Source organism: Suillus paluster, assembly GCF_016628075.1.
Source record: "Suillus paluster strain FC165 chromosome Unknown EDB91scaffold_85, whole genome shotgun sequence".
In the NCBI taxonomy this organism is placed as follows: Eukaryota; Fungi; Basidiomycota; class Agaricomycetes; order Boletales; family Suillaceae; genus Suillus; species Suillus paluster.
The window spans coordinates 27,189-44,888 of NW_024537645.1; the positions used below are offsets into that span (position 1 = coordinate 27,189).

At 47.7% G+C, this 17,700-nt stretch overlaps 6 protein-coding genes across 6 annotated transcripts; 5 read left to right on the forward strand and 1 right to left on the reverse strand.

Moving 5' to 3' along the window:
* Positions 1 to 610: 610 nt before the first annotated feature.
* Positions 611 to 1,675, forward strand: EDB91DRAFT_1086055 (uncharacterized protein; the record flags this gene model as incomplete). Its single annotated transcript, XM_041315983.1, has 5 exons — positions 611 to 763; positions 855 to 977; positions 1,389 to 1,404; positions 1,450 to 1,578; positions 1,599 to 1,675. The coding sequence occupies 5 exons, from the start codon at positions 611 to 613 to the stop codon at positions 1,673 to 1,675; spliced, it is 498 nt and encodes a 165-aa protein (XP_041172211.1).
* Positions 1,676 to 2,080: 405 nt separating this feature from the next.
* On the reverse strand, positions 2,081 to 2,988 carry EDB91DRAFT_1253419 (uncharacterized protein; the record flags this gene model as incomplete). Its single annotated transcript, XM_041323644.1, has 4 exons — positions 2,081 to 2,089; positions 2,137 to 2,292; positions 2,341 to 2,433; positions 2,485 to 2,988. 4 exons carry the CDS (start codon positions 2,986 to 2,988, stop codon positions 2,081 to 2,083), a joined length of 762 nt encoding a protein of 253 aa, XP_041172212.1.
* Positions 2,989 to 3,353: 365 nt separating this feature from the next.
* On the forward strand, positions 3,354 to 4,215 carry EDB91DRAFT_1253420 (uncharacterized protein; the record flags this gene model as incomplete). The annotated part of the gene is made up of 4 exons (XM_041323645.1): positions 3,354 to 3,486; positions 3,534 to 3,721; positions 3,769 to 4,088; positions 4,140 to 4,215. The coding sequence occupies 4 exons, from the start codon at positions 3,354 to 3,356 to the stop codon at positions 4,213 to 4,215; spliced, it is 717 nt and encodes a 238-aa protein (XP_041172213.1).
* Positions 4,216 to 4,248: 33 nt separating this feature from the next.
* EDB91DRAFT_1253421 (uncharacterized protein) lies at positions 4,249 to 5,115 on the forward strand (the record flags this gene model as incomplete). Its single annotated transcript, XM_041323646.1, has 4 exons — positions 4,249 to 4,419; positions 4,471 to 4,696; positions 4,747 to 4,800; positions 4,856 to 5,115. The coding sequence occupies 4 exons, from the start codon at positions 4,249 to 4,251 to the stop codon at positions 5,113 to 5,115; spliced, it is 711 nt and encodes a 236-aa protein (XP_041172214.1).
* An 11,034-nt stretch (positions 5,116 to 16,149) lies between these two features.
* Positions 16,150 to 16,488, forward strand: EDB91DRAFT_1086060 (uncharacterized protein; the record flags this gene model as incomplete). Its single annotated transcript, XM_041315984.1, has 1 exon — positions 16,150 to 16,488. The coding sequence occupies one exon, from the start codon at positions 16,150 to 16,152 to the stop codon at positions 16,486 to 16,488; it is 339 nt and encodes a 112-aa protein (XP_041172215.1).
* Positions 16,489 to 16,569: 81 nt separating this feature from the next.
* EDB91DRAFT_853825 (uncharacterized protein) lies at positions 16,570 to 17,649 on the forward strand. The gene is made up of 3 exons (XM_041328613.1): positions 16,570 to 16,595; positions 16,658 to 16,788; positions 16,839 to 17,649. Exons 2-3 carry the CDS (start codon positions 16,712 to 16,714, stop codon positions 17,521 to 17,523), a joined length of 762 nt encoding a protein of 253 aa, XP_041172216.1. The 5' UTR covers positions 16,570 to 16,595; positions 16,658 to 16,711; the 3' UTR covers positions 17,524 to 17,649.
* The last annotated feature ends 51 nt before the right edge of the window (positions 17,650 to 17,700 follow it).

The following is a 17,700-nucleotide window of genomic DNA, read 5'->3' on the forward strand; positions in this document are numbered from 1 at the left end:
CATCATCCAAGTCCATCCGGGAGGTCCCCCTCTTGCCCAACCGAGTCATCCAAGTTGATGGCTGGCCTGTGACATCATTGAAGCGCTCTTCAAGGTTCATCTGGGAGGCCTCTCCTGATACCTAGAACAGACACTGAGCCCAGCATGATTCTCGTTCGCTCAATGAATATAGACATACTATGCTAGCCATCGTACATTGCAGTGTGTCAAACTGGGATGTGGTCTGACTCTCGTCGTATTCCATATTGTTGTCTTCGTCAAATAAGTAAGTATCAGTGGCTGTTTGTATGTCCTCCTGCTCAATGTGAATATGGCGCTGTGTTTCTGACATGGCAATGGAAGTCGGCATCATCAATGTTTGACCTCTGGGCTCGGCATGGATCCTACTTATATATGGCCACCATTATTGTGTCTAGATTTTATTATTCTAATAACATTGTCGCATGATCCCCACTTTTTGGTCACTGGTGTTTCACCTTGACGATGTTGCATTATTCGTTTTTCAGGGCCTTCTGTGATAGGGCTGTCATTCCGGGCGTTCCACCTTGGTAGGTAATTGTCGTAAACGCAAATTAAATGACCAAGTCTAAATACACAAAAGAGTTCAAAAATGCCTACGCACAGGCAAGGTATTTATGGAACTGCATTTATTGTTCTGGTCCCTACATTTCGCGAAACAAATAAAGACAATAGAAATGGTGATTGGTTTGTTTATCTGTTCTTGGGGATGTCTGCACTCTGCATGGGGTACACTCAGTTCAAAGTAAGTACTAAAAACTACTATACTATAAGATCGCCCACTTTCATCGCCCACTTTCATCGCCCACTCTAGTCTTTCACCGCTCACTTTCAAGTTTACCGTTCACCGTCCACTCCTTGTACTCAGCGCTGGTCGCCTAGACTCATCACCTAATTTCATTTGTCATTCCTGTGCTGCAATGGTCAACACTCACATTTATATCTTCCCCACATCATCTGTAAGTCATAATCTCGCTTCTCTCTTGATTTTTGCTGACATCTACACAAAGACTGCTGAACTTCATTTGCGGTGTAGGCTATATTCTTCATCGTGGAGTAAACCTCGCCAGGTCACTATGTTGACACAATGCTCTGATCGCTCGTGCAGTGGGAAGTGCTTTCCTGTTCCCAAGAGCCTTCTGGATTGTGCAACCGTGCAGCCTTACGTGCATAACTGTTTTGTCACCTTGCATGAAGGAAGACACGTATATCAGTTTTGCGTTTTTTTTTCAAGCGGCACTGCCGTCTGAGAGCCAACCCACTTCTCAGCAGCATCGACCATATATTCTGAGGTGATGCAGTTGTTATGAGGATTGGGGCTGGCGCCGGCTCTGTTGTGAACATGCGAGGCAGGGATAATTCGCTCGCAGATTTCATCATGCATCGGTAAGCATCACTGGATGTTGATTCCTTGATTCCTCATTGATCTAGAATCCATCAGTTTTACACGAAGTATCAGACATCATCCTCAAGCAAAGCTCCCACATAGTCTCACCGTCGTGAAGCCCTTGAGCACTCGGATCAACCACCAGCTGGCTGCACAGCGAGGTAGTTTGATTTGTATGTAATACATTATGAAGTTCGCTGTGATGGCACCGTTCTTGTCACATGCATCATGAGCGCTGGACGGGATAGTGCTAGGGAAGGACAGATGTGACAGTACAGACCGTCGCACCATCGCACCAGGGGAAGAAGGGAAAATAAGCTTAATTATCACACGAGACCAGTTCGTTAGAAGTTTTAACACCCATAAATAAAGGAACATTATCACCAAACTCAACCCTATATCGACTCAAACTTTAAACTTCTATCAGGGCCCAGCGCTAAGCTCTTACTACTCCTGATCTGGTTGATTTGGATTTTTGATAGTTAGGCATGAGTTCGTGATAAGCCGGATAGCAGATATGGAATTGATATTCCAGCTGGTTCGAAGATACACGAGTTACACAACGATCAATATCTAGCTATTTGTCTCCGTGGATGGCGCTCCACAAGGTGACAAGTCAGCAACGCCAACCCTAGTAATTCAAGTAAAATGTGGTACATGGGTGTATAGTATGAATCAAGTTAACTGTAGATTGATATCAGTTATGAGCTTCATAGTAGGATTATCCTCACTTTCGATGAATTTTTTGTGGTCCTGGTCTTGCCCGCAGCCATCTTTGCTTCCTTCTGCCTAGCACGACCCGATGTATATTTCAAACACATCATGATCGTATCATTCAGCGGCCAGAAGCCACTGTAGTTTTCTAAGTCCGGGAAAGCATCAACAGCCTGACAAATGATAAAATTGTGGACAACTGCCATCCATAGTCTACTCACCTTGTCGCGCACAATTTTCAGGAGCGTATGGTTTTGGGAAGAAGCACACTTGGTCGTATCAAGATATTCTTCAATGAGGTGGTGCATAGATTTCTTACAGGTTCATGAGCAAATAGCATGCTGTGGTGAGAGCACGTCACTCACCTTGAACTTAGCATACGCCTTTGGGTTCCAGTCTAAAGCCTCGTGGAGTGTGTATCCTCCACACCCTGGACGACCAGGTTCACCAGGGGGCTTGGGTATCTTTGAATCTTCCAATAGACTCTCAGTCGAAGTTGAGGAGCCACTGTCTGACGCTGAATCTAATGAATCCAATGAATCTGAGGGTATGGGCATTTGAGAATGGGAATGTGAACACTCGAACAATTTCTTTGAGTATGGCGAGGAAGAGTGGTCATTCTTGAACAGCTGTACTGCAAGTTTGAACTCAGGTGCCAGTGTGTCCTTGAGTTGTGGGTGCTTAATATGCTGAGTGGGCGGAACAACAGTGCTGATTCTGGAAGGAAGAATCTCGTTGGCAACGAGCATAGTTGAGTGGTGAGTACTGCCAAATAGTTCAAGCTGGTCCGTGAGCATAGGAGGGAAGGGAGGTGGAGCACCAGGCTCTTGATCACAGAAAGCAGGGACAGCGTTGGATTTGTTGAGCATGATGTTGTGGTTGCGGCGATGTGAGCGGGACGACTAGGGCGGGTCAAGATATTGGCTATGAACTGTAATAACCTCTAATGTGATTTATCCCCAAATGACACCACTCAACATAGACCTATATAGAGATTAAACAATAAGGACAATCAACAAAAGAAGTCGCCTACGAGATCAAATAAATGAGTCCTAAATATAATAGAAATATGAAATTGTCACGTAAGGATGAACACAAGCGTCGGGAAACAACAAATGGCTAGCAAATCGCCATGGAATCAACAAAAAGTTGCGAAAACAAATGGGAACCTAATATAAATAAGCTGTGAGCAGGTGAACTGGCGACTACAACCAACCAGATTGTGCAGGCAATAATGTCTTTATTTGCCTCGTCACTCTTCGTGAAATCAAAGCAACACTTCCAACATCAAATGCGCCTTTCGACATATGGCGGGTCCATTCACGCACTTGCAATATCTAATGATGGCCAAGCTCTTGCATGCAGCGGTAATTTGACATGCACTTTGTCATGGGAGGTGCTCACAAACAAGCAGGGACCGAGGGCATCAAACTCTGGGATATCAAATCTCGGAAAGAACTTACATGCTCGATTCATCACCACGAGTCCCAAGGCACAGTCAGCTATGCTGTCTGGGTCACAACAAGATTGGGCATGGCAGAAACCCTTTGTTATGGAACTGGGCTGGGCTACATCATATTCTTACGACGTAGCCATGTAGATGTGAGTGTCCTGGTCTCATCATTGAACCTTTGGCTAACATCCAACAGATGCCTTTTCAGGAGATCTGTGCTAGGAGGCTTGGATCAGGCTTCGAAATTACATGCATGGTATGGGATTTGACATCCTCCGAAACGACTACGCGGATTGCAGTGGGAACGAGGGACAAGATAGTTCAAGTCCTCATTCTCAACACAAACTCGCAGCTGCAGGCCGTGTTTTCAGTGCAACTCGATAACACAGTGCCCAAGTCTGTAGCATTTGCAGACAATGGATGTGTCTATGTCTTCAGACTGTATGATGGGAACTTCATCAAACTGAAAGGTGATGACAGCGCAGTGGTGAAGGAATATAGCTGCCAATCAGTTATGTAAGAGTCCATGGTATGTCATTGACAAATGTATCACTGACCTTCTTTCAGTGGACACGCAGCAGTCAACCAGAAGAGGGGCGTCTTTGTGGTGGACAATGCTACTGACGGTTTTACTTTATATTGACTTGAAGGTGACAAGGAACCAGTTTGAACATTTATGACCGCTGCTCCAAGTGTGTCCATCCCCAAGCAGGTGGCATTCACCGCACAAGGAAAACTGATTGTCGGGGGGAGTGATCATGGATTGGTGTATGTATTCAAGAGGAAATCAGGGAAGTTATTTGAGACTCTTTGTCACTCCAATACGGGCTTGGTGCAGACAATAGCGGTAGGTGTCAAATTATTCAAAGGGTAGGATGGGTACTGATTATCTCCCAAGACGCATAATCTTAACGGGCGCTGTACAGTCGCCAGTGCTTCACCAGCGCTAGGCCGTGGAAAGGCTACAATCAACTTATGGGTCTATAACTATGGACCAGCAAAGGAAACTCTTACCTCTGAAGATTCCCGGCCTATGTCGCATGTGATTATGCGCGCGTTCAAAATCCTGGTTCATTTTGGTGCCTTGGTGGTTATCATCTGTTTTTTTGATAACAAACTACTTCGTAAGTCAAGTGGCAGCTCAGCAGCAGTCAACAAATTCATACCTTTGCAGGACGCAGTGGCAACATGGTCAGGAGACCTCGCCCAACACATGGGAATGACTTGAGTGCTTGACTTTTCGGATAACAACTTCCGCCAAAGTGCTAAGGTATTCAACGAAGTACCAGAAGCCCACCAGGAAGTAGACGAACAGAGCAACACATTGATGCTACATGAACTTGCAGGAAAACTCATCAAAGTCATTCGAGAAGCAGAGAGAGATGGAGGTGTGGGTGAGGATATTCATGATGTGACCCGACACGACGAGATTGCCGCAGAAGCTGAAAGGGTATTTTTTGAGGCGGTGAAGGCAGGAGAAGACGATATCAGAAGAGCTCGGAGACAACACAATGATTCGGGGAAAGATGACATTCTCTTGTGATGTAAAAATGTTGTAACATCTTAACGCCGTCTCCTGTTTGTTGCATAAACCCCTCCACGTAATGTGGAGGGATGGCCGAAGATCAGAAAGAACACCTGACGGGTGAAATGGGATGGGGTGGGCAAAATCTGCGAGATAACGTGGTGAGGTATGGAACGGATGACCGAAGACCAGAAAGAATCGCCTGACGGGTGAAATGATATGGACTGGGCGAGATAACAGTGCGAGTGGAGGGATGTCCGAAGATCAGACAGAGTCGCCTGACGGGTGACATGGGCTGGGTGAGATAATGGGGCGAACAGGGTGAATCTCTATTCGAGAGGGTGGGGGGAAGACGCCCAGTAGAGACCACTGAGAGATGGAGGTTATGATTCAAAGAAAAGACTCAGCAGTACAGACCACTGAGCGATGGAAGTTATGAGTCAAAGAAAAGACTCAGCAGTACAGACCGCTGAGCGATGGAGGTTACGAGTCAAATGAAAGACTCAGCAGTACAGACTGCTGAGCGATGGAGGTTATGAGTCAAAGAAAAGACTCAGCAGTACAAACCGCTGAGCCCTAGATGGGCGAGGAGATATGGGGAACTGAGAACTTAGAACTTGAGTTGATTCAGATGGTCGGAGTTTGCACGTGACTTTATTTGCAGGTGTTTGTACTTTCCGACAAATTGATTCTAAGTCCCCTCAAGCTTATTCTATCCTAATCCTGTATACTTAATATGTATACTTTCTTATACTTCAATTTCTACTTCAAGTTGGCGCGATGGTCTGTACTGTCATGTCTATCCCTGGTCCTCTCCTCCTCTGACACAATGGTCTGCACTGTCGTGTCTGCTGGAATTCGACTGGATTCATTGTCCTGACCGACTCCTTCCTCTGACTTTCCTTCCTCTGACTTCGATCGATCCCTAACGCGCGCTTATCCTCTCCTCCTCTGACACAATGGTCTGTACTGTTGTGTCTGCTGGACTTCGACTGGGTTCATCGTCCAGACCGACTCCTTCCTCCGACTTTCCTTCCTCCGACTTCGATCGGTCCCTAACGCGTCCTTATCCTCTCTTCCTCTGATACGACAGTCTGTACTGTTGTGTCTGCTGGACTTTGACTGGGTTCATTGTCCGGACCGACTCCTTCCTCCGACTTCCTTCCTCCAACTTCAATCAATCCCTAACACGCGCTTATCCTCTCCTCCTCTGGCATGACGGTCTGTACTGTCGTGTCTGCTGGACTTCGACTGGGGTTCATCATACTGGACTCCTGATTACGGCAGTATGTACTGCCGTGTCGTCCTGTTGTCGTCGCCCGACTCCTCCGTCCGACTTCAATCAATCCCTAACGCAAATTCAAGTGATGAGTTTGAGAAACGGGCTGGTATGTACTCACTGTAATTCCATTGCCATCCTGACTTTAATCTCCTCCCACATTTTCCTATAGTGTCTCCATGTCACTCATCCATGTTTAGTCACCGTTGTATCCTGATGGAGCCCATGTAGGTAAGCACCTTGTACTTCGTCACTTCTGTTTCTTATTGAAGTAAGATCGCGTTATTATCTGTTGTTCTCCTAGTGGATTTGTACTTTTGATCGTTGTTGTAAGTCACTCCACTTTTCACTTGTTTTTCTTCGATTTTTAAATGGTCACCCCAGGCTGTTTTCAGTCTGCAAGCCTCAGGACCCCATCCATAGACGACGACGGTACATACTGTCGTCGCCGTCAAGCTCCTTATTCGCTCGATGCCCACGTCCCTTACAGCGCTCACACGATGCACGTGTGAGGAGTGCATTGAAAAGGGCAGATATGACGAGAAAGGCACACCAAAAGGGGTGCTAATAGCAGAATGTTCAATCTCGGCTCATGTCCGGCGTGTAAAAGCAGAAAGTGCTGAGCGCGCTGTGTCCATCATAGCTGGCAAACTTGCTGTCTCCTCTATCACCAATGATCTTAGTCGTTTGACCCTTTCCACGGATAATTCCCAGCCCCCATCATTTGCATCTGTAATGAACAATGATCTGGATCGCCCAGGACCGTGCAACCCTCCTGCGGTTTCTGTCTCTGCTCTGTCAGATAACCTTGAGCAGTTGAAGTTGTCAGATTGCATGTCAGCCCCGCTGATGGCTGCTGGCGAGACTCTATCAAAGCCGAAACGGAATCGGCGCACTGTTAAAGTGTTGTATATCCTTGATACCATCAAGTCTCGGATTCAGCGGTGCTCTCGCTTATTGCTACATTCTTGTAGCCTTGACGACGCTGGTCGCGAGCTATCCTTGCTTCGCACAGCTATGGAGAACGTCACTGGAGGGGCAGAAGTTGTAATTGCACGAAAGAAGGCAATCACAACACAGATAGATGACCTGGCTACCCAGTTTGGCGGCCACCAGGATGCACTGCAAGTACCTGTCGAAATTAATACTGGTAAGTCATGAGTATGTCAACCATGGTTCCTTGCTTACCATTCAATAGACGCTCTGCAGCAACCTTCAGTTGATCGCTCAGATGACATCAGCCAAGTCGTCCTATTCCTTTGTGTGGCATGCAGAGTTGTCATGGGGGTCAGCAGGAGTAGTTGTGATTTAATCATAAAGATCATTTCCGTCATACTGTTCCTCGTGTTTTGGAGGTCAGATGGCACTCTCAGCTCATCACATGAAAACATCCTTAAGCAAATTCCCCTGACCTCGGATGGTGCAGAGGCAAAATTTCATCTCACTGGGAAAACTATCGCATACGCCGTCTGCAGCTGTCATTGTACCCATCCTCCGGCATATGCACCAGGCTCTATGACTGCAAGATACCCTGAACGTTGCATGCATTGTCCTGCACCTGGGACCGAATGTGGCAATTCTTTACTTGTTGGCGCTGAAGGAGACCTCCGTCCGAGGAAAACTTTCATGTATCACAACTTCAAAGACTATCTTTCTGGCCTCCTCTCTCGTAGAGATGTAGAAGCCGTGATGGATGAAGTGTGTGATGATCTCATGGACTCCATTAACTCTCCTCTTCCGCCCTTTGTCAAAAATCCATTTGAAGCCCAATTCCTCCGTCAATTTGGCGGCCCGAAGCCTAAGACACTTTTTATCGACAGAGGAGAAGAAGGACGTTATGCCTTCGCCTTTCACGTGGATTTCTTCAATCCAGAAGGGATGAATGTGCGGGGAGCTAGTGCGTCCTGCAGAATCATCTCCATGGCATGCTTGAATCTGCCTTTGGACATCAGATATAAGCCGGAGAATATGTATCTTGCAGGTATCATCCCAGGTCCGAAGCAGCCGTCTCTGGAGAATCTCAATCACTATATCCGACCGCTCATCAATGATTTGGTAGACGCATGGGAGCGCGGTATCAAGTTTTCCAAAACCCTGTGTTACCCCAACGGTCGGCTAACTCGTAGTGCTGTTGCCCTCATTGTTTGCGATCTTCCTGCTGCTTGTCATCTCTCTTCTCTGGCTGGAGTCAGTAGTCATTTCTACTGCAGTGCATGCGATTGCTATCACAAATCTACTTATGGAAGAGTAGACTTCAAGAATTGGAAACCTCGCGATAGAGACAAACTCCGAGCACATGCTGAGCAGTGGAGAGATGCTGTCATGTCCGCTGAATGTGAAACACTGTTCAAGACTCATGGTGTGTGTTATTCTGAGCTCTGGCATCTACCATACTGGGACCCCTCCCGGCAACTTGTTATTGATCTGATGCACTGTCTATTGGAAGGTTTGGTTCCTCACCACACCCGTAATCTGCTTGGTTTGACCTCAGGGTCAACCGCTTCGGCTTCTGCCCCTCTTGCATTTTCGTACGACTTTGGCGAAGTACCTCCCGGGACAATGACGACAAGGGAAATGACGCAGATATCTACGATCCAGGCCCTCCTTGTTTCCCAGATGACTATTTCCGATGAAGAGGCTTGTTTTAACAAGCTGAAAAACTCTCTGGTCCACAAGAATATGGGACTGCTGAAGTTTGTCTGCAATACCTTGGGTTGTTTGCCACAGAAAGCTGGTAGAACATTCAAGATAGATTATGTCAAAGCTCTTCTTGAGTGGGTAAGTTCTTCATCATCATGTTTACTGTCCCAAGTTTCTTAACGCTTATTCACAGCATCGTGGAAAACCTTTAACTGCTCCCCAAGAAGAACCTCAGTTTGGGACAGCAGAAGTACTTGGATGTATTCGCGACGTCATCTGAGATGCATCTGTCCCCACTTGGCTTGGCTCAGTCCCCAGTAATTTTGGAGAGGTGTCTGCTGGGATGCTTAAAGCCGATGAGTGGTGATCGCTTATCATAGTCTATCTTCCCATCGCCCTCGTGAGCTTGTGGGGAGCCGGTACCTCACATTCTTCCGATGAACTCTCTGTCCACCTCAGAACTGTTCTTGATCACACTATGGAACTAGTGTGCGCAGTGAATCTTGCATGTGCACAGACTATGACTGCAAGAAGAGCAAACGCCTACCGCTCGTATATCTCTGGTTATGTCGGAGAGTTGAAGGAGATCCATCCTACCTTCTCTCTCCACCCAAATCACCATGTGTCCTTCCACTTATATGACTATTTACTCCTATTTGGACCCGCCCACTCGTGGTGGTGTTTCCCCTTCGAACATCTGATTGGCATACTCCAACGCCTTCCCATAAATCACAAATTTGGTTTGTCCTTATCAGAATACAGGACGAGCAAAGTAGGCTAATATTTTGTCAGGGGAGTTCGAGAATACAATGCTGTGTTCGTATATTAAGGCTACCAGGTTTCACCGTTGGCTCACTCGAACAGACTGTCCGCCCGCTATCCAAGAGTGCAGGATCCTGTTTGATAGAGTATATGCCCCAAAGGGTGCTCCAGATCCCAGTCAAGAGCTTGTCAAAGACCCTATGGATGATGTTGTCCAGGGGGTGCCTGACTCGGTAACAACCAGTATGGTGCCTGAGGATCTATATACCCTCATCAGGCGACGAACAGCAGTATTACGCGCCTCGCTGAAGTTTGACAGCATCATTTACAGCAGGGCATCTATGCACATGGGGAACAGCCAGATTTTTTTCTATCCCAACAGAGACAGATCATTAACTCCTGTCCCCGCTAGTATCAAATATATCTATGGTACGCTGACAGGAGAAATGTTGTTTGCTGTACAGCGCCATCTCCCGCTGGATCTCCACGATCGTACTATCAACCCCTTCTCGATGTATCCCGATTTTCCAGCCAAATTGTACTCGACGAACTTCCAGAGTCATCTCGAAAAAGTCAAGGTGTCCTGGGTAGTTAGCCACTTCGCACGGTGGGCAGTTTCTGACTGTCATGCAGTGATTCTATCCTTATCTTGCGATTGACGGTAAGAGTCACCTAACCCAACTGCCTCATTGATACTGACAAGATTATCTAGTTTGGACCGAGTCATAGTTGTGCTGTTGTATCGCATATGTATTATAGTATGATTATGAGAACGTGCTACACTCCTATTTGCATTGATTCCGTCCTTACATATGTTAGTTGTCAGGACACGACCAGGCTACAATTGAGTAATAGATTGATCTCAGGGGTCAACTTATCATAGATGATCACCATTTTGTGCTGCATGCTGCGGGTGATGAGCGGGCGACGATCGGGCGATTCATTCTGTCGAAGGACGAAACTTCAAGTTTCGTCATCACATCTTGTCGCTGGCAGTAAACTTCAAAATCTTGATGACATCTAATTGTCGGACAAAACTTAAAACAGTGGCAAGGAGATTAAACTTCAAGTTTCGTCTGAAGTTTTACAGTGATAATTAAATTTAAAATTCAAGCAGACAGCTGAAAATCTGATTATACTTCTTATTTGTGTTGACATATAGTCAGTGGAAAAATAGCTGCGGATATTTCATATTTTGGATTTCGCATACAACACTGACTAAATTTGAAGTTATATGCCCATTTTTATGTCAGTTCAAACTCCAAATATTTTCTTCACATTTAGTACAACATGTAAACCTCTCCTAAATATCGATAACCCCGATGTGGGACATCTTCCCTTGCCTGGCGAAACATATGATCCGATAGGTTCGGGCTTGACATACTGGCTTGACATCTGATTGAGCGGAGTGAGCAAAGGCAACTGTCAGACACAATAAATATTGCAAATGATATCGAGTCATCTGCATTCTCAACCATTCGACTGAAGAAATAACTTTTCCTAAGCATATATCCCCACAAGCTACTGTGGAACCGAGAGACGCGCAACTAGAGCTAGAGTCTCACGGCGACGCGCGCGATAGGTCCGCGCGAAGCTGGTAGGACAATATATGAAGGAGATATGGGAGGTTGATCTTTACTTGGGATCACTTCTGACGCGGGGCGGGGGCAAAGTCCAGCATGAGATGAATATACAGCACAAACGTCGGAAGCGCAGTGTAATCACCTGGCGTACCACATCAATGTCCCTGTGAAACTCCATGGTCGTCACGCGTATGTCACGATTTCTCGTCTAACTCGTCAGCGAATACTGCAACGTGTTGAGTTAGCCTGGTGAGAGAAGAACTACAAACGAGCGCGGGACGACGAGAGCGGACTCTGAGAGCACAGGTAATCGGACATGAACACCGACGTGGGTTCTAATTCTGAAGCCATAAATAGATGTGGGGGGCTGTTTTGGAAGGTCGTTGATGAAACGTGGTTCACGCAATCGATGATTGGAATGACATAGGGGGTAACGTGGTTGGCAAACCCAAAACTAGCCGAAGCGTTGTATGGTATATGAACTCGGGAATGACGATTGGCTATAGCGCCACCTGATGGAATCCATGCCTGCGAGACATATAAAACGTCGCCTACCTTATCAGCTTACCCCCAAGCGAGAGACCAACTGACGAACCTGTGAGTACGTAGCCAATTATTGCCTATAATTGATAATGAATCACATTGATAGATGCCTCACGATATCGAGCTATGGCTTCAGAATGTATCTGTAAAGTCAAAAGCTCCACCGCCAGTGCCGCCTCCCGACGAACCAACTCCGAAGTACATATTTGAGGGCCATGGGAGGACTATTCGGGATTTTGTCTTCTTGCACGACAATATTCACATCGTGAGTGGTTCAGAAGACGGCACGATGCGCAAGTGGGACTGCAATGCAGGACTTCTTGTCGGAGAACCATGGAAAGGCGGCGGCGGAAGAATATATGCGCTAGCGCTGTCACCGGACGGCAAGACGATTGCGTGCGGGAGGGCAGATGGAAGCGTTCAGCGATGGACCTCAGACGGAAAGATGTTGAAAGGCCTTTGGACTGGTCACAGCGACTGGGTGCGCTCACTCTCATGGTCTCCCAGCGGACGCCACATTGCTAGCGGGTCCGATGATGGTACAATCCTCATTCGAAAAGTGGAAAGTGGAAAAGTAGAGGTTGGCCCGATCAAGACGAAGCAGTACTGGGTGTGTTCTCTTGCGTATTCACCTTTGGGAGACAGGATTGCATCAGGCGGGTGGAACAAAACGATTTGCATATGGAACATCAAGACTAGCGAGCTCGTCATCGGGCCCATTCATGACATGGGTTACGACGTGACGTCGTTGGTATGGTCGTCGGACAGCACAAAACTTTACTCTGCCTCCGATAAATTCGCACGTGTCTTTGATAGCATCTCTGGCGCACTACTCCATCGCTTCCAGCATAACGATCTCCTGTATTCCGTCGCACTTTCACCAATACACAATTATGTACTGGTGTGCGTGGGCGATCAAGGTATTGCACAACTATGGGACACAAAGTCTGGTCGGCGACTCGGTCAGCCATTTCGCCACGATCGCCAAATCCTTCGCTGCGTGTCTTTCTCTCAAGACGGGAGATACATAGCATGTGGTGGACACGACAGGAAACTCACTCTATGGATGGTCGAAGACATAGCTCCTCAGCTTTCAATCATCAAGGAGGTGCTCAATAACCCATATGACAAAATTTACCAGGTAGAACTTGTGTTTGTCGTGTACGTGGCACTTGTACTGATGAGAAGTACTTTTAGTCCCCCTTGCCTTCTCTTACATCAGTATCTGAGTCATCCGCCCCCCATCACCCCCACTTGTCCACGGCTCGCCGCTTCTGGAACATCATCTGTCGACATCGCACGCCAGCAAATGAGTCCATTCCACAAGGACACCTCAAGCGCGGCTTCTTCGCTCGTCGTGCTCGCTCCAACTCGGCCCCAGAGCTCACACCCATCACACCAAGCCAACCAACACCAAACTGGAAGGTCCGAGCAGGAGAAGAAGAAGAAGACGAGGAAGGTGAAAAGGATGACGATGATGTAAGTCCTTTCTCGATCCTCACACACTGTCAGCTCGACACTGATGTTCTGTGAGTGCTCAGATCGGCTACAGCAGACTAGAAAAGGGTAAAGGCAAGCAACGGAAAGGATCTCTTGCCGACGTGCAGAACCTACCAATACATGCTCGATCGCCCACCGCAATGGCTCCAGCAAAATTACGTCCCGAGAAATTTGCCGTGCGCGGGTTCCAAGTAAGTTTCAGTTCCATCTTGTTGACACACGTGTTCTTACTAGGGGTGGATGTAACAGGGAAAGTCACGCGCAGCAACATACTGCGCTCCTCTCGCTGCAGGATACGCAAGTGGCTCGTCACAGCCGAATTCATCGTCGTAAGCGATCTCCGTACAGGCCGGTCCATCGTTGCAATATTTGCAAGGGTTTACCATCGCACACGTCCCCATCACACTTTGTGACGACCCACCACACCAGTGATGACTGAGAATCTGACTTGATCCTAGATTGTTAGCTCGTGGAAGTTCCTTGACTCCCAAGTCCAAACTACTACGAATATCCTCAATTTCGGCTGGACTTTCTTGCGTGCTTTAGTCTGTATCTTTCCTTCGTCTTCTCTGGTGAAGGTCGATTTTTCCCTCCGCTGCCCAATCACTCTTATACGATGTGATCACGTTGTTTATGTTCTCCCTCATCACTTCATTCTATACTTGTTATACTCAGGTTAAACATCTATTTAGCATCAGACGCCTTGTACTGCAGTAAATCACGGTCAACGGCCTGTTGGAATGCCAACAGCTTTAGAAGCAAAAAGCGGTTGCGTACAGAAAAGATGCAATAGTAAACAGAACATTGTGGGGCCTGTGGCAAGTGACACGATGACGCCAATTAGGGGTTTCATGAAAGGTCGTCCTTGTCGTCATACAATGCCGAGTCTTGCGGGTGCTGCGAGAAGCTCCATCCGGTCTACAAGATTCCACTCCCACTCCTCAATTAGACAACTATATGTCAACCGCGCCAACCCCCTTCGTCATCACTACATCATCGATTTATCGCATATAAAATCCCACCAACGTCCACTCTCATCTTCTTCACTCTCTCATCTTCTTCACCACAACACACAATCAATAATGTCTTACGAAGAAAACCAAGGTTCACGTCGTACGTTGAAAAAATCATTGACAGGCTTACGATATTCATCATCACCATCAGGCAATTTCAACGACGACTCCAACTATGACGCCCCTGGCGGCGCTCAATGCACAGACCACGGGGGAGACCCTTCACTTTCTGGGTCTCATGGACGCAGCGGCAGAGGCCGAGCTGGTAGACACACAGGAAACCAAGGCTGTGTTGGTAGACAAGACCAGCAGAACTTCGGTCCAGGCGACAATTATTGCGACACAGACCCTGGAATGGCTGGTAATCGCGGCCTTCAGGACACGCAGAACATTAATGTCCCTGAAGCTGCCAGTGACCAAATGGGCGGCGAATGCGAAAACGGCTATGGCCACACCGTTGGCGGCGAAGGTCGTAGTCGCGGGTATGAGCGCGATTCTGATGAGTATGATGATTCTCGCGTTGGACGTCAAGGTCAGGGCGCCGGTGCTGAGACTGGTGCTGGTCGCGGTCCGACGGGCAAGACGCCTTCTATGGGCTCCAAATTGATGGGTTAGTCTCTTTCTTTTGCTTCGCGTTTATATGTGCCCATTTTCGTGCACAGGTGGAATAGAGAAGATGGCTGCCAAAATCACCTGAACTCGAGGCTAAGGGCGAGCAGCGCAAGGTATGTTGTAATTTTATAGTTGTACAGAGGGGATGGCTTATTGTTTCGTAGACCGGCTTCTAGGCTATTTCAAATGATCGTACCTGTATTTGTACCATGAGCGTGACTTCGAGGAAAGGTGTGGACGTTGTACCTACACACGAGTAGCAAAATGTCTGCGATAAGTGATTCTGGCATACGTTGAAACCGTGAATAACATATAGCCTTGGTTGTATTCTTTGTATTTTCTCGTCGCCAGAGCCCCTTGAGTCGGAATCGCTAGGCTGAGCCCTGCGAAGCGCATGTTGACAGTTATTCAGCAACCACAAACAAAACGGCTATTATCTCAATCCATGGGGAGATCAAAACAACTTCAATTCGACAAGTGAAGACATACCGCTCATCAGGCAGATCGTTGAAATCAGCCACTGGTGGTGCTCGGTTACACGTGTCTGCATCAGTGACCGCTTTCTTTGGTTTAGTGTCCCTCTCATGCACCGCCCCCAGCCGGCGAGCCGCTATCGATGGATCACCATACCTGCTTGCGATTTGCCTAATGTAGACGGTCAAATATAGCACTCATGATTACAGCAATGTAATGCATTTGGTTCACCACTTTCGCCATCATCAATCCCTACGGCGGACCTGAGAATGACAGTGGAACTGCTCCTTCTATACGATATCCTCTCCCAGTTGCCCGGGAGCTGCTGGTCTCGAAATACATCGAACCCTAAGTCAGCACGCTCGCGTCGAGTGTAAACATGACCTCCTTACCTCTTCCGCCAGGTTCGTCATGAGCTACAAGGAACTACCTTTCGAGACTGTCTAGGTCGAGTACTCAGATATTGCGACCGTTCTGAAGGGTCTTGGTGCACAACCTAAAAAAAGTTCCGACGGTTCCGACATGTTCACCGTCCCCGTGCTCAGCGACCCCAACACTAGCGTTCTGATCGGCGAATCCCTCGAAATTGCAGCATATCTCGAGAAAAACCTATACCGCAAAGCCCATCTTCCCGCACGGCTCTGAGATGCTCAGTCGCGTATTCGACTCTGCATATCTCGACGAGGCGCACCCCATCGTGAGGCTGATATTTGTGCGCGCTGCAGAGATCATGAATCCCGCGAGTGCGGAGTTTTTCCGCAGGACACGCTCGGAGATGTTACAACTTCCTTGGGAGGAGTTTTCACCTGAGGGTCCGAAACACCATGGAGATTGTGCATATCTCGAGCAGGGTTTCAATAAGGGAGAAGCGTTACGCACGAAGAGTGGTGGAGAGTGGGTTATTGGAGATACGTTCTCGGATGCGGACATTATCGGGGCAAGCCGACTGTTTTGGTACAAGCGCGTCTTGAAGGAGGATGAGTGAGCCAGGATCAGCTCTTGGAACGGAGGTGGGCGAAAGTACTAGATAAGGTTCAGCGGGAATGTCACCTCGCGTGATAAAGACGGTGTGAAGACCGGCAGCTTTCACGGGTCAGTGGACCGGTAACCTGAGATGCCTAAAGCTTTGTAATGAGTCTAATGACCCGTTGCAGAGTTATAAATACAAAGCAGTATCCCATACCAAGTACAGCTGCGGCCTGCCAATAATGCAACCCATCATCCTGTTCGATATACCAAGCAAGCTTCCCAATAAGGAGTGGGCGCCCAACCCATCAAAGACGAGGTGCTGTGCACATGTAGCAACACCTTATGGCCTACTCACATAAACGTCAGATTCTGTCTGGGTCATAAATGCCTTCCACATGAAATTATCTGGGTGGAGTTCCCTGATATCGCCGCCACCATGAAAGGCATCGGCGCATCTCCAACAGCTGGGGAAAGATACACTTTGCCAGTCATTAAAGACCCCAACACCGGTGCAGTGGTCTCCGACTCCCACGCAATTGCCAAATACCTCGACGAGACCTACCCTGACAAGCCGCTTATACCCCGTGGGGCACACGTACTCATAGAGACCTTCGAGTCCCTATTTATCAACACAGTCTTGAATCCGGCCTTCAGGCTCCTCATGGTCAGAACTCTCGAGAATCTGAATGACAGTAGCCGAGAGTACTTCATCGACTCGCGGTTGAAGATGTTTAGAGAAACACACTGGGAAGATATGGCTCCCGAGGAGAAGGCGCAGCAAATGTGGGCTGCGCTCAAGAAGGGCCTTGGTGTGGTGGATGGGTGGTATCAAAAGAGCGGGGGGAGGTGGATTATGGGAGACACATTCTCGTTCGCGGACATCGTCGTGGTTTCTTGGATGGCTTGGTGGAATGCTATTTTGAACGAACAGGAACGCCAGGAGATCCATGCCTTGCACGGAGGAAGATGGGCACGTCTTTTGGCGGATGTGAATTCCGAGTGCAATACAGATTTAGGCTCCTTTGACGAACATAGTCGTTCCTTCTTATGATTTTCATGGACTTGCTATGTAGCTAAAGAAGTATCCGGGCCAGTCGTTGTTCCTGATCATAAGGAAGAACTTAGAACACCGACTAACACCGATCGCATGCAAATGAAGACAAACTTATTATTACGCACGTGACCGCGTTACCGCGTATCCGAACGCGTCTGTGCTTGCAATTGAACG

Coding starts and splice junctions, on each gene's coding strand:
- EDB91DRAFT_853825 (XM_041328613.1), top strand. CDS start 16,712: ATGCAACCCATCATCCTGTTCGATATACCAAGCAAGCTTCCCAATAAG. Junction 16,789..16,838: donor CCCAACCCATCAAAGACGAG/GTGCTGTGCACA, acceptor CATAAACGTCAG/ATTCTGTCTGGGTCATAAAT.